The sequence below is a fragment of the Coturnix japonica genome, chromosome 8 (genome assembly GCF_054131305.1).
Source record: "Coturnix japonica strain WE chromosome 8, WE-NBRP24, whole genome shotgun sequence".
In the NCBI taxonomy this organism is placed as follows: Eukaryota; Metazoa; Chordata; class Aves; order Galliformes; family Phasianidae; genus Coturnix; species Coturnix japonica.
Genome location: NC_140670.1, coordinates 10443580 through 10457943, shown reverse-complemented (window position 1 = coordinate 10457943; position 14364 = coordinate 10443580). Strand labels below are relative to the sequence as shown.

Genomic DNA, 14364 nt, shown 5'->3' with positions numbered 1-14364 from the left:
GCGCATGCGCGCGCGCTCCTGCGGGCGGTGCCGAGCGGCGGCGCGTGCTGCTGACGTCACCGCGCCTCCCGCACGGGGCGGGCGGAGCGCAGCGCGCAGGCGCGGGGCTGAGCTGCCGGGTGTGCGGGGCTGTGAGGCGGGAGATGACGGGCGCCATCTTGGCCGAGCCGGGCCGGGGCCGGCGGGACACCATCTTGCGGGAGGGTGGGCTGCCGCGGGTCTGGGCAGCGCCTGTCCTGCGGTGTACGGAGGAGACGGGATCGTTCCCTTTGTCCCTTCTCAGCTGGCGTGTGTCAGCGCTCCGTCACACGCTTGTCCCGGCTGCCGCGTGGGCCGCCTCCAAGCACAGACAAAGCCCCTGAGTGAGCTGCAGGAGGCGCCTGAGGCGGCAGATTGCAGAGCCGCTGTGGGGCAATCCGCTGTCAGAAACCGCTGCTGTGAGCAATGTGAGGGCAGCTCTGAGCGCTCATCCGGCTGTAAGTGACGTCGCAAACAGTAAATGGTAGTAAATGAAACGCTTACTGCAAAGGGTTTGAAACTAACAGCTTTCTGGTTGTAGTTCTTAAGAAGCCACGGCTGAAAGAGCTCTCACAACCAGCACCTCTTTGTATGTCGCAGCACAGTCATTGAAATAAATACATCTTCCATGGTAGCAACTGCCAGGCAGCCTCACTGGTTCGGCAGCACAGAAGGAACAACCAGTGCACCAAAACTCATAGAGACACAAGCAGAAGCCGATCTTGGTATTGACTGCAACCAGAGCAGACTGAGATGTGGTTATCACAGGTCTCTAATGAACATGCTGCTTGTTCAAAACCCGTGTGTGTGGATTGCTTTGAGATAGAGGGGTTTCCCCATCAGCCCAGGGACTGAAACTGTACTAATTCTGCATATGGTCTAAGTTTTACACCTGTACTGTTGTTATCTGTCAACATTTGCCACGCTGTATTTGTATCTTGCCTTCAACTGAAGACACACACACACAAATATGTCCTACAACTCATGTTAGAGATGCAAACATTTGACACTGTGAATATGACAATAGTGAAACAAACAAATGACTCCAACTTTGGATCTGTGAGAAGTTGAAGCCACAGAAAAATAATGACATACTTGTCATGAAGTAAATCCTTACTGTCTGCAAAGCACCCCTGATATCTCCTTACTGTGACTGTATCAGGAGCTTGAAAATACAAGCAGGGGTGAGGTTGTAAGGACGTGGTAAAGTATGTGCTTCAGAGGCACTATCTGCATCACCACAGGCTGCTTTAGTATTACTCTATAATAAATCACTGTACATGACTGTATGACTTGCTTTATATTTAACTTGTTAACATTTCACTTTAGTCAGAAACACTCACCTGTCAGTACAGCCCACAGTGTTTAGCTTCCTCCCACAGCAGGGCAAAGGCCTTTGGTCTGAAGGACATGCAGGCACGTTGTGGTGCAGTACAGTGCAGAGGTTTAGCTCACTATGGGCCATACAGGCTGCAGTTCACAGGAAGAACAACAAACGTGCTCAGAACTTGTCTGTGCAGCAGCAGCTCCCAGCAGCTCCTCCTTCAGTGTGAGGGAGCAAAGGAGGAGGACTCAGGCTCTGGTTTGCACTCAAGTTTGCTCAGGCAGGAGACATTTCATTCAGGGAGAATGCTTGCCTAAACTCCTTGGGGAGATGCAAAGCCTCTGGCATTGCAAAGCTTTCTGCTGGGCCCTTAGCAGAGAGAAGTCTTCCTGCTTTTATTTTCTCCCTTGACTACATTGCTATCCAGCTCTCCCAAGAGCTGCAGCCTGCGGTGAAGGTGGTTCAGTGGTGGCACAAGATGCAGCTGGTTGGCAATACCTGAAAAGTAGCTGGAAAATGTTGCTCCTCGACCATGTCTGTTCCCCCTGTTCTTGGGTCTGCTCCTGTCTTTAGTGCCATCCAAAGTCCAGCGCGTTCTTAGACACCTGTGCTATAAGGATATATATACTGGCTCTAACATCAAACCAAGGAATGCGTACTGCTATGGAAGGCCTGATAGTACTGTTTGGAGAAGGACTGGGGCAGTTTGGGAGATCCGTTGCTATGAAAACCCATTAATGATTATCCTCTAAAAGCACAGCAAATCACATAGCAGGGTAAAGGCCTTCCTGTTGGATTACCACTTTCGCTGTGCAATGTAATGTATTTTACATTGTGAGGGACTTAGTGGAGCCTGAGGATAGAAGCATTTTTCTGCCTTCCGGGAGAGCCCAGTTATCTGGAAGACTATTGTGCTGACAGACAGGTTTTGCTATTACATTTATTCAGAAAGGACAAGAAGCAAATGCGAACGCTGGGAGTTGTTTTCCTCCTTCAGATTTAAAAACAGAATTTCTCCCCCATATTGTTGTACACTGAAATGTTACACAGTAAAGCTGACAGAGCCACGGTCTGTTTTGTCTTGAGAAAAAATATAATGTAACCTCTGAGCTGAAGCAAATAAAAACTGGACTCCTTCCACTGCAGGAACGATCCCCATAAGTTTTCCCTGCCAGATGAGATAGGTAGAATAGTGAGGCACTGTTTGTACGACCATCACAAACTGTTTTGTTCTTTTCAGATTTCCAGTTCCGGGATTTCCTGACAGTTCTATTGCTGTACAGCCCTGCGAGGGACAGGACAGTGTGGGATGAGAGGAAAGGCAGGCAGACAACAGAGGGAACCAGGCAGCTGAGGGATAGACGTGTTTTAAATGGTAAATAATAAGCTATACATTATATATGCATATATTCATTTGGGTACTTATACACACACACAGATAAGCGTACAACATTATATTCTGTTAATATAGAAGGGCATTAACTTTGCTTTAAGTTGTATGGTGCAAATTTTCAATCTTTAATTACTTCAGTGTGATTTTGTTCTGTTTTGAATTGGGAAAACAACTTTTGTCCCCCTCTCTTAAGGCATTTTACTACAATGTTCACGTTTCACACTTCAGGAAAGAAAAATTAGACGACTAAGTGCAAAATAGAAGTATAAAATTTATTTAAAACCACCCACAAAGTTCTGTGTAATCAGGAATGATACAATTTGTAATAGTCTTTTTAAAAACTCATGACAAGATTTAAAATATATTTTCAATTACAGTATTCATTTCGCCTTATTCAGTTAGGACAATAAAAAAAAAAGAAAGTTTACGTTCTAAACAGATGAGACACACAAGAAAAATAGAACAGAACAGACAATTTCCACAACAACAATTTTTACATGTATGTTTCAATACTAGTATCAACATTTCAATGCATCTTGCTACATAAACATGAAATCATGTACAACAACTGCTTGCACCATAAAACATAGCTTAATTAGGTCTTTCAAGTAACATGCAGTCACAACTCACAAGTCTTCAAGTACTGCTGGTAAGGGTTCCCTTGTCTGCAAAGATTGGAAGGTTCAGTTTCTCAGCTAGTGTAACTCGTCAGAGCTCCACCACTGGTGAAGCTGTGCTCGGTTATACTAGGGAAGAATCAGGCCCCAGGTATTTTTTGAGAAAAGAAGTAATTTTTACGCTTTTTCCTGTAGATACGGTGACGTAGTGAAGTGCTTTTTCTTTCTGATTTTTTTCTCCCTGTACATCATCTTATGCTTTATAAGAGTTATGTTTCGGATCTAAATACAGTAGGTTGTTAAATGAAACAATCCAAAGCCTCAATGTTGAAAAATAAATATCAAATGCATCCCAAGGAAAGAGAGAAAGAAAAACAGGGAAAGAGGAAAAAGGAGAGAAGACAGAAAATACTATTTTTTTCTTTTTTTTTTTTGGCATACTGTTTAATCTTTTAATTTTTTAAATAGGGGAAGAATTACTCAGCCGTAGCATTTTGGTACAGTGTGCCCTTACTAATTAATGTTTCCATGATAGAAGATTTTGAACAACATTTATGACCTGGTTTAATACTGTCACATCATGAAGAGCTGTCTCTTCTAAACTGAACAAATTGCCTCATACTGATGAATTGTTGAAGTTGAAAACGTCGAAGTGTTTGCATTGGTTAGAACTGGCTCTTTCAGTGCTGTTGGGAGATCGTATTTGCTTTTCTTGCCTGTAAGATCACTGGCCAGGTCGTTATTTTGAGGTACAAATCTTCTACCATATTCTCTTTGTAGACAAGGTTGGGAAATACACAGCCAGTATCAACAAATTTGTAGGTATTCGTTACAAAACAGGCCGGAGAAATTTCTTTTCAACCTGTATTTCTATGCTGAGAACAATCTGGATGTTACTGGCCAGTATGCACAAAACAGGGCTATCATGGCATTGATTTGCCGTGGTTGTACACATCTGTGGGTAACAGTTTCAATTGATACTAATGGCCTTTTAACCACGATCCATATAATGGGGTACTGTAAGCTCAGTGGGCACCCATTTACGGCCTCTCTGTCCTTTTAACATGGTGCAAAGGACAGTGGTATAAAGGAGAATTAGGGCCTTCATTCCTAATTTTAGTTAGATTCCCAAACCCCAGACCCTTTTCCATTACAAAGTAACAGAACTACAGACGTACATGTAAAATATTGATAAGATCACAAAACTTCCCACAACAGCATTAAAATGTTCTGTGGCAACAACTGCAACACTGACCATCAGACTCGTTGTTCCCTCACACCTCTGCTGCACTTCTTTGGAATTCAGTTCATCTGCTGACACCGGTAACTCTGTATGTTGGCTGACAAACCTGTCCATACCTACACCTGGAGGTTTTTCAGACCTACAACCTTCGTCCTCTTGTTTTATGAGGAAAGCTGGTAGGGTGTGCAAAGTGTTAAACAACAAGTGTTGTCACACCATACAGAACAAGCCACCATTGTGTAAATCATTTAGCACCCTAACCTTGCATTCACTGCAAGTACACTGCTGGGAGATTCTAGCATTTCCATCTAACTGTCCATGGAAAACAACATATATAATGGTCCAGTAGGAAACAGAAAAGATGCTATTTTAGAAGAATTCAGGAAGGAGCATTAAGAAGCATCTTACATCTTTAAAAGCTGAAGTCACACATAGGTGGTGAAGCAGCATAAACACCGGTGGGATGAACTGGGTTGGAAGAAGAATCTTAAAGCCTTTGCCTCTCAGAAGGGCAATGGCAACAGCCCTATAGGCCCTTTATAAAATCAGGTACTATGTAATTATTTTCTGCTCGAGCTCAATCAGTTTCAACTGCTGTTACAGAGAAAGTACAAAACAATCATCCACTGTTCACTCCTTGTTTCCAAGCAGTGCTGGCAGTTCAGGCGGGACACTTGCACGGTGTACTAGGAATTCTCACAAGGATGGTAACTGACCTCTGCACAAGAACGTAGCTGCAAGATGTAAAGTAATACTTTACAATGGTGCAAGGTCTGCCAGAGCTTGCGTGAGGGCCTGGGCAGAGCTGGTAACTTGGAAGAGAAGAGGGCTGACTGCACAAAGGTGCTAGAAACAGGAGGAAAAGTCTTCCACTTTGGAGTGTGAGGGCTGAGCAAAGGGACTTTTGTTTAGCTACATGCATGTATAACAACAGTGTGACAGCTACAGCAAGAGATCTGAGGTTAGCTGGAAAAATAGGCAAAAAGCAAGAAAACACTGATGAGTGAAAGATCTGAAATGTCCTTCCTTCGTGGAATGAAAAAGTATCCAACTGAAACATTCTGGATTCTCTATGACAGAACATGAGTTTAAAAAAATACATCTGCCTTATGCAGAATAAATGATGAATGAAGAAAACAGAGTTTGGAACAGTCACAAGAATAATAAATTCTTATGCTATTCATGAGACGAAGGCTGGATGATTAACACACAGAGCAGTAGCAGGTGGGGGAGGATGCGTGAGCAGGCTGACATCTGCAGTCCTGCTGCCGAGTACTGAAGCAGATCTGCAGAGCGATAGCAAGGACTGCTGGAGCAGCTGGAAGCACTTAAAGCTTTCGGCAGCTGGTTCTAACATCACCTAGGGCCGACAGCTCACACAACAGATGATCCATAAAGAGACTGTGGGATGAGAAAGCAGCCTCTGGTACTTGGTGCTGTCTGTGTAGGGCAGAAAGAGATGCCTACCCAGCAACACCGATCACATGAAGTGCTCCTCAAGGAGATAACACAGCATTACCATGAGAACTGGCTTAATTTAGCATGCAGGTACATAAAGTGTTAAGAACAAAAAATTAGCTTCGGACATGACTAGAGGTGTTTTAATAGGACGATGATAAAATACACATTAAATCAATTTTCAAAGAGCTTAGAAGAAAAAAGTGACCTCTATGTTTACTGGCACCTGAGTAGACATTACTATTAGAAATCCTTGGTCTCTGAGAAAACCTCAAAGGTAAATCTCTACATTCTGCAGCAACAAACTGAAGCACCATGTGGACAACTTGTGAAGGCTGACAAAGGATCAGACCACGGAAGAAGACACCAAAACCAATTTGTGCACTGTTCCACTAAGCAGCCTCTCTGTTTCATGTTAAAGACAGATATAAACATAACATGGACTTTAAAAAGCTTTTGTATTTAAAATTAGAGGTACTAAGACAAGGGTCAGTGTAAAGAAGTACCTTAACAACCACACCATGTGAACAGAGAAGGCTGTTTCAGGGTACTGTAGCCACTACCTATTTGCCTATGACTGTCTACACACACTGACCAACGCTCTCCCTGTACTCTTTGCTTTTTGCTTCTTTTTATTGTTCCTTAAACAAACCAATGTGCTCAGGCAGAGAACAAAGCAACAATTTCCGTCCCTAGAAGAACTACGGGAGCAGATGAATGTGTTCATGCATCCACAGCTGTGGGACACGCTGACATGTCCTCTTACTGGTTAGAAGCAATGCTGCAATGCAAAGATATTCCTTCTCACTGTCTCCTGGAAGTCAGATGGCCTGAAAACATTAAAGCCAGGCAGTATTTCCATACGTGATTGGACTGTTCTTTATCTCTAAATTACTTCAGAGAGGAGATCACAGGGCATAGTTGGGCGGACATTTATCACACACAAGAAATAAAGCACCAACAATTTTATGAAAGATGCATCACAAAGAACTCACTTTGAGCTTTAATAACCACAATGGACCTGAAGGAGAGTTCACTTAACACTGCGTGAATACAACTGCAGTCACATATAGAAGTGAGAAGCAGACATGCAATTTTGGTTTCTGTATATGCGAGAGTGTGGTTATTTCTTCCTGATAGCCTAAGTTAGAGTATTTCAGTGGGGTGGGGGGGGTGTGGGGGGGAAGAAAGTAGAAGAGGAGTAATCATATGTATAGTTTCAAGAAAAGATTATAAAGCTGATGACTGCTTGATAAAATGAGCTGATTTCAAAGAGAATTTCATAGGAAATTAAAGAACAAGATCGAACCGTAAGTCTTTAATATAAAACCATGAAGATGCAGTTTTATTAAGCATGTTTCAATTAAAATTTGGATAAAATATCAAATAAGAAAAGCCTAAGATGACAAGAATATAAGCCCAAAACAGGTCTGAAAGAGATCTGCTGGCATGTGTGAAACTCAAGGTGCAGGTACTGTCTCTACCGACCAGCACTTCTGGTGCTACAAACAACGTAACCTCTGCATTTAGCAGGATATACATTGATTCCAAATCTCTCTGCATCTGCCCTTGCAAGAGCTATTCATAGTGGAAGTGTTGCAAGGCTCTGAGCTGGCACACACTTTGGTCAACTGCACCCATTTCCATCCAGTTAAACATAAAAATCGCATGAAAGCTTGATAAATGACCACATTGCAGTCAACCGGGCTGCAGCAATGACCCAAACAAGACCCAAATTTAACCCACCAAATTTACTGTAATTACTGCCATGATGTTATAAAGGTATTGTCAAAAAAAAAAACCCATCCCTAACAGTTGTATGTTACAGATGACCTTTAGTACTAACAAAGTTGGAATTTACCCATGCTTACCATAAGATGTTATTTAAGATACTACAGTTATTTCCTGTTCTAAGTGTAGAGAAGTACTGCTGTAGGTAAGGTAAGGACTTCTAACAGCAGTTTCCTAAGTAGAAGAGTTAGCGTAGAAAGTCCTTGCAAAAAAAAAAACAAAAAAACAAAAAACTGCATACAACTGCTACAGCCAGAAGGTCACTAATGTCTGTATGTTCTTACACAGCTTTTGGGATCTGGAGACTAAAATATTTGTAGAAATTATTTTTGCTGCTTTCTGGATGGCATGTTACAAACAGTAACATGGAGAACTTCTGTGGGTTCAGTTCAGTGTTTAGTCGGGCATGACTGCAGCAACCCAGAAGGGACTCAGTGTCTGGCACAGATCTGGCTCCTGCAGGAAGCACTGCTCTCTCCTCACTCCTCTCAGTGAAGGTGGGGCGGTGCTGCTGGACCCAATGGGGAAAGGGAGGACAGACATCTCTCCCAGAAAACGAAAGGTGTCCCACATTGGGTCTCAGCAGTTGTTGCTAGAGAACTGTGAAAGGGGATCCAAAGGCAACCACAGCCCCCAGCAGCCCATACCTGAATTCATTTGTTTCTGTTTTTTTCCCACCAGGAACAATGCCAGCTGTTAGAAACCAAGTACAATCATGGGCCTGGCCTAGTCGTCTACGTTAACTTTGGATCCAGTTTCTGATCTGGCCATCCTGGAAGAACTTTGTTATGGGGTAAGAGCAAATTGCAAGCGGCAACATGGGCTGTGAAGGAAAGCACCCACAGATTTACTAATCTTAACAGACAAATACTGTTATAAAAATGATAACCTTACTCAAAAAAAAAAAAAGCCCAAACCCATAATTTGTATACAAGGCTGATAAATATTCTGAAATGTTACAATAAATAGCACACAGTTGTAAAAACAGTAAATGGTTGTACTTTTCACACCGCAGTACAGCAATAGAAAATACTAACTTCTTAAATCACAACCTGCCGTGTGCCACAGCAGGAAACAGAAGTGGCCAGCTAACCTGCCTGTTAGATACACACTGAGAAGTAGTTACGTTATAGACAACTGAGGAAAGAGCACCTATTGTACAGATGATATATATTTCTCATATAAGTAATCATAATAAGTAGTAACTCTGAGTTTTAGCACCTATCAGTTAATAGCATTACTATTGTGTTAAGATATACTTTTCTCTCAAAACTGCCGTTTGAAATAAGGTAGACCTGAACTTGCTGAAATCCTACTGGTGCCGTCACTTGAGCAGTGACTGGCCACGAGCTGTGTTTGGAGGTATCCTTTCAGATCTACCTTTCACTTCTTTCTCACTTCTTTGAGGGAAGCTGCTGGTATTTAAATGGAACATTTTCATCTTGGAGTTTCTATCAATACATAAGTTAAACCCAGACACCTACAGGGGGCGATTCAAGTGAAACTGATCCACTTTAACGATCGGAACATTTCTAGCGGTAAGTAGATGGCTCTATAACATTGTTTTGCGTAGAAAAGTCATATAAGAGTGCTGAGTGGTATTTTCAATTTGTATGACACAAACTAAAGCCATCAGCACTAGCAGTGAAACCAATCAACTAGTATTTCCTGTATATGGTTGCTCATGGTCTTGGGACAATGGTTTCCAGATAGCAAATACAGGAATGGAATAGCTACAGAACATACAGTCCTACTTCCTGTATGGACAGCTGGAGTTCTTACTAGTCTTAGGCTCACCAAAAATATACGAGTGTCAAAATGGAAATCTAAGGCACACAAAATACCATAATGATTTGATGTATACTGTATATTACGTAGTCAAGAAGCATAAAACTGCTGGTACAAAACGATGGTGTAATATGTCTTTGTTTCATTATTATTTACAATCCCTTCATATCCTCTATTTGAACTAATATTAAGCTTTGAACTAAGATTTGCAGCATACCCGGTTTTTACAAATTTTACTTAAGATACAAAGAATGGGTTCAATTCAGCCATCTTCTGCCATCAGCACTTCTGCTGACAGGAATCTGTGCAATTGAATCCCAGGTCATTATATAGTGATTGCTACTTCAGACCTTGCTCCTGCAAACACTACGTGTGTATGCACTTATACAGGAGAACAGTCTCAATGATCTACAGCTGTATTTAAGTATCTGTAGCACCAAGGTCCTGACTGGCACTATATGTGAAAAATACCATTTAAGTACATTTCGTACCAAAACTGTAAACGTTGCATTTACAGTTCAACTTTTCAAGGAAAAAGCACCTTGTCTAGATTTTAAATAAAGGAGACCTAGAAAATTCATGTTCCTCTGTTACAGCACCACTACAGTATAATAACATCAAGTATATTATTAGTTTACTTTCACACTGGAGAATTCTAACCTCATTATGCCCATGGGTTACCCAGCCGGGAGGACTCTGAGGCAGACTTTAGGTACAGCTTCGTCTCTGGGCCCTGATCCTGCAGCTCTCAGCCAGGAGAGGAGGCCTGGCTTGAGCAGGTACGGCTACGTGGAACTGTTCTCACGGAGGAAGTTGCAGGACGAGGTCAGTCCTTAGCTAACATTGCCATTTGGTAATCGGTTTAAATAAATAAGTTTTAAAAGGAAACACATAGGAGAGGAGAATCAGAAAGAAGAGTGGGATGCTACAGCATTTAGAAGCAATGGAGTGCCTGTTTTCTCTCTGGTTTGGCAAATACTGAATTCTTGGTATGACACTATTCCAAGAGAACCGGAAAACAAAATTTGTATGCTTGGAATACAACCTTTTCTACTCAAAATGTATAAATCACTTAAAAATTTACAAAACATTTTTGTAAAAAACCTGAACTCAGCTGGTGAACATTACAGATGGGTTTTCTCAATGAAAAATTAGCTGTTAAATAGTAGAAATGTTATTATTTTTCAACACTTCCTTTACGTTTTCCTCAAATTAACATATATATTTTTTCAGAATAGAATAAGGCAACTCTAGGGGGTATCTCTTATCCCAAAACAATTCAACCCCTGAGGTCTTTGGAACATTTGGCTGTCACGTTAACTTATAATGTTCCAAATGAATGAGACTTATGCACTTATTGCTCAAAGAAATCGTAACAAATGCTGCCTTTAAAAGAACAAAAATCATAACTCCTCAATAGCGACACACGTATTGACGTCTCCCAATTTCATGTTTGCACGCTCTCTTTCAAATAATAAAATGTTTCTGCACTGTATAAGTTGTTTATATGTAATAAAATCTTCCACAAATAAAGGGCAAGTCTAAAAACAATCACATACTATTAGCATACATACTGCAGCTGTAACAATATGGAACTCTACACAGCAAGAATAAAATGATTTCTTCTGTAGAGTATGCACAAACCTTAGACAATATGATCCTTATACTATACTATTTCAAGTTAATTTTAAAAATAGAAAGTGCTTTTAAAATATATATTTACAGCTTAAAAACAACTTCCAGCCATCATTGCCAAGAACTTCATTTCATATGGAAGGACACATCTAGAGAAAAACAATCATTGGTTTTCTAAAAGGTTTCTCCGCCATTTGTACTGCGTAGCAATGGTTGGAAGTTGTTAAAGCAATGGCACCATGAAGTAATAATTCAGCTTATTTATTTTAACTGTTTGATGTGGTTAAGCACCAAGAGCTGTGTAGAGCTATTACTGTATAACTTGATTTAACACCATAAAATGTGAACCTGTTAAAATCCCTATAAATGATTTTTGTAGTAAACAGACTTGATTTAAAGCACCAAAATATAAATTCCTAAAGGTAATAAACTGAATGATTTCAATCAAGGTTAATAACCTAAACAAAATCTTCTTTTTAGAATGTATTAAAACTATACAATTTTTTTTTATTTTTTTTTCTTTTTTTGCTTAAAATGTGCTTGAGCACCACCAAATGTTAAAGTCACAGTTTAAGAAATCCCCCCCACTTGTTTTATTTTTTTTACCTCAGCCTTAAAATGGTTGAGATGAGCAAAGAGTAAACGACACGAGACTTGTCTTTAAAAGCACCTTAAAGAAACACTGCGTAATGCTGCACCAGGAGGAGGCATTTGATAATAAAGCCTAAGCCCAATGGTTGTAAGGCCCTGCAACTCGAGTGAGGGCATAAGAAGATACTGTTATTACGTTATCTTTCGTTACTGTTAATGCTCTGCGTGATGGAATTTGGTTGAACTCATTGTCTTCATAAAAAATCTCTCTGTTTTCACTCGTTTGCTTTGTTTTCCTGCTGCTGGAGTTCAGTTCAGTGTTCTCCGTTCCTAATCTTTCTGCTTCTTTTTCTTTTTCTTTTGCCCTCTCAGCCATCTTTGCTTCCCACATGGCTAAACCATGTTTTGGCTCATTTAGATTTTTGTGTTGGTAGAACACTAAGGAGATCCGCGTGGGGTGATTGCGGTTGGGTTTTTTAATAGGTGTGGTAGCGTGGAGCTCACGTCTCGCGCATTCGATGAGGATGGAACCGTGAGAAGGTGCCACAGCGACGCCGCCAATGTCATCATCCAAAAAATTGTGCTCGCTGTCTGACCACATTTCCTCAGCTTTTTCCTCGGGATCAGTCGGTTGTCCCAGCGCACTGCTTTGCTTTTCGTCAGCGCAGTCAAAATCACACATCTGCTCTCGATGGGAGCTACCCTTTTCCACCGGGCATCTGTGGGAACAGTCGGCTTCGTTTCCAACTGCTTCCTTTGCTGGAGAGCTTAACGGTACTGACAGATCGCAAGAGCTGATCATCTGCGAAGAAGGAGAACTGTCTGACTGAGGCTGACAATTCTGCTTGTCTGGCTGATGTTCAAGTATACTGGGCAGGGGATCTTTGTGGGCTGGGGGGCCTGGAGCAGTGACCTCTGGAAGAACTGGCGGCACACCGTTCATCTTATCATTCAGCAAAATTCCAGTATAATCTTTGACAGACACATCAAAGTTCTTACAATTAAGATAAGGTGTCACGTGAGGTTGCTTACTACTGCACTCAAAATACCCGTAGGGAACTGAAAAATCTTGTTGAATATTAGTCACTGCTGTTATGCCAGGCTTATGTGCTAACGATGAATAAGGATGTAAACTATCCACTTTAAAAGGGGAGGAAGCCGTATATTGTTTTAATAAGGAACAATTTTTAGTAGTGTTTGAAGTATGTTTCATGGCACAGAGGTGATCAGGAGTCTCCGTTTTTATCCCAGGTTTTAAAGCATCTGCTTTGTTCCCTAAAAGAAATGCACACCAAAGTGTAAGTACTTTTCTTCAGTTAAACAAACACACCTTTGATGGTGTTTTCATGCTTGCTACACATTTTTCAAGACGGTGATTTTTAACTTAAAACTACATACATAATTACCTTGCTGAATTACTTCCTTAACCTTTTCCAGCCAGACTGTTGGTAAATAAAATTGAAAGGCATTTCACAGAGGGATGGATAAAATCAACAGGTAAAATCAATTCAGTGCTCAGTCGCAGTTCATGCAGGTGCTGCCTACCTTCAGCACTGCTCCACCTAGTGGGCAGCAGTGCACAGGAGATGTAGCTGCTGAAAAAGGTCTGAAACTAAGCCTGCAAAACAACAAAAATGATTGACCTCCAGCTTAGTAGAGAAGTTGACTGATGGGCTTTGCATCGCACCCCAACCTGCTATACGTCTGTTTTGCTGGCAAAACAGTACATCAGAGGTCTTCCAAGTTCTCATAAAGGACCGGCTCTGTCAGCGTTGTCTCTTTGTTCCACAAACACACAAAGTTTAACTGCTTTACCAAATACAGAAGAACTATTTTCTCTTCTACTAACTTATAAACAGTGATAGATTAGAAAATATTCTTTCAATATTGTTTCAAGAATGAGGGAAAAAAAAGGAAACTGTTAGTATACAAATAGTGTAATTGAAGGCGACATGAGGAAACTGCATCAACTCTTTTTTATGAAATCAAACTCAAAGCATTTCATTTAATTAAGAAAAAAACAAAGCACACCCAAAACAATGCCTTCCTTCAAAAGACTTGCAATGCAGTGCTTGAGAACAGCACTTTCTACTAGCTCTCAAGAGAGATGTCTTTTGGAGATACGCTTTTATCAAGCACTCAGGCAGCAGGTCCAGCAGACTCCCCATTGCCTGCCAGAAACTTCTTGCTTTGTGGGGCAAAGGAGCAGAGATCCAAGCAGCAGCACAGTTAGCGGAAGAGAGGAGGTGGGATATGAGGTGACAGAGGCAGCAGCATCCCAGGGGGAAGAACAATTTGGGGAGGTGCATTTTGTTTTAATTGAAAACATAACTGAATCAATTTCTACGTTGGATTGGGTTTTGCACTGGTTTAACTTTTAACCAGCAGACTGTAAACGTGAAAAAAGGTAATTCAAATGGTATCTTGCACCGTAAGGCTGAGAAACAAATGCACATTGAAAACACAAGTCCTGTTGAGAAAAAGAATTTCCTACTGCGTTGCTGTT

The 14364-nt window shown here is 41.2% G+C and overlaps 2 protein-coding genes across 22 annotated transcripts in view; one reads left to right on the top strand and one right to left on the bottom strand.

Annotated features, from left to right (window-relative positions):
* The first annotated feature begins 4 nt into the window (after nucleotides 1-4).
* Nucleotides 5-8836, top strand: LOC146759946 (uncharacterized). The gene is made up of 3 exons (XM_085554930.1): nucleotides 5-437; nucleotides 2583-2717; nucleotides 8526-8836. The coding sequence occupies exons 1-3, from the start codon at nucleotides 5-7 to the stop codon at nucleotides 8585-8587; spliced, it is 630 nt and encodes a 209-aa protein (XP_085411056.1). The 3' UTR covers nucleotides 8588-8836.
* Nucleotides 2987-14364, bottom strand: part of TET1 (tet methylcytosine dioxygenase 1) — a 74983-nt gene continuing 63605 nt past the window's right edge. For 16 of the 21 annotated variants that reach the window (XM_015866319.3, XM_015866320.3, XM_085554076.1 and 13 more), the window contains one exon: nucleotides 2987-13133. In XM_015866319.3, the coding sequence (XP_015721805.2) occupies nucleotides 11992-13133 (1142 nt within the window). In that variant the 3' untranslated portion in view covers nucleotides 2987-11991. Of the gene's footprint in view, nucleotides 13134-13264; nucleotides 13477-14364 lie in introns of all 21 variants that reach the window. The other 5 variants (XM_085554080.1, XM_085554081.1, XM_085554093.1 and 2 more) reach the window with 3 other exon arrangements.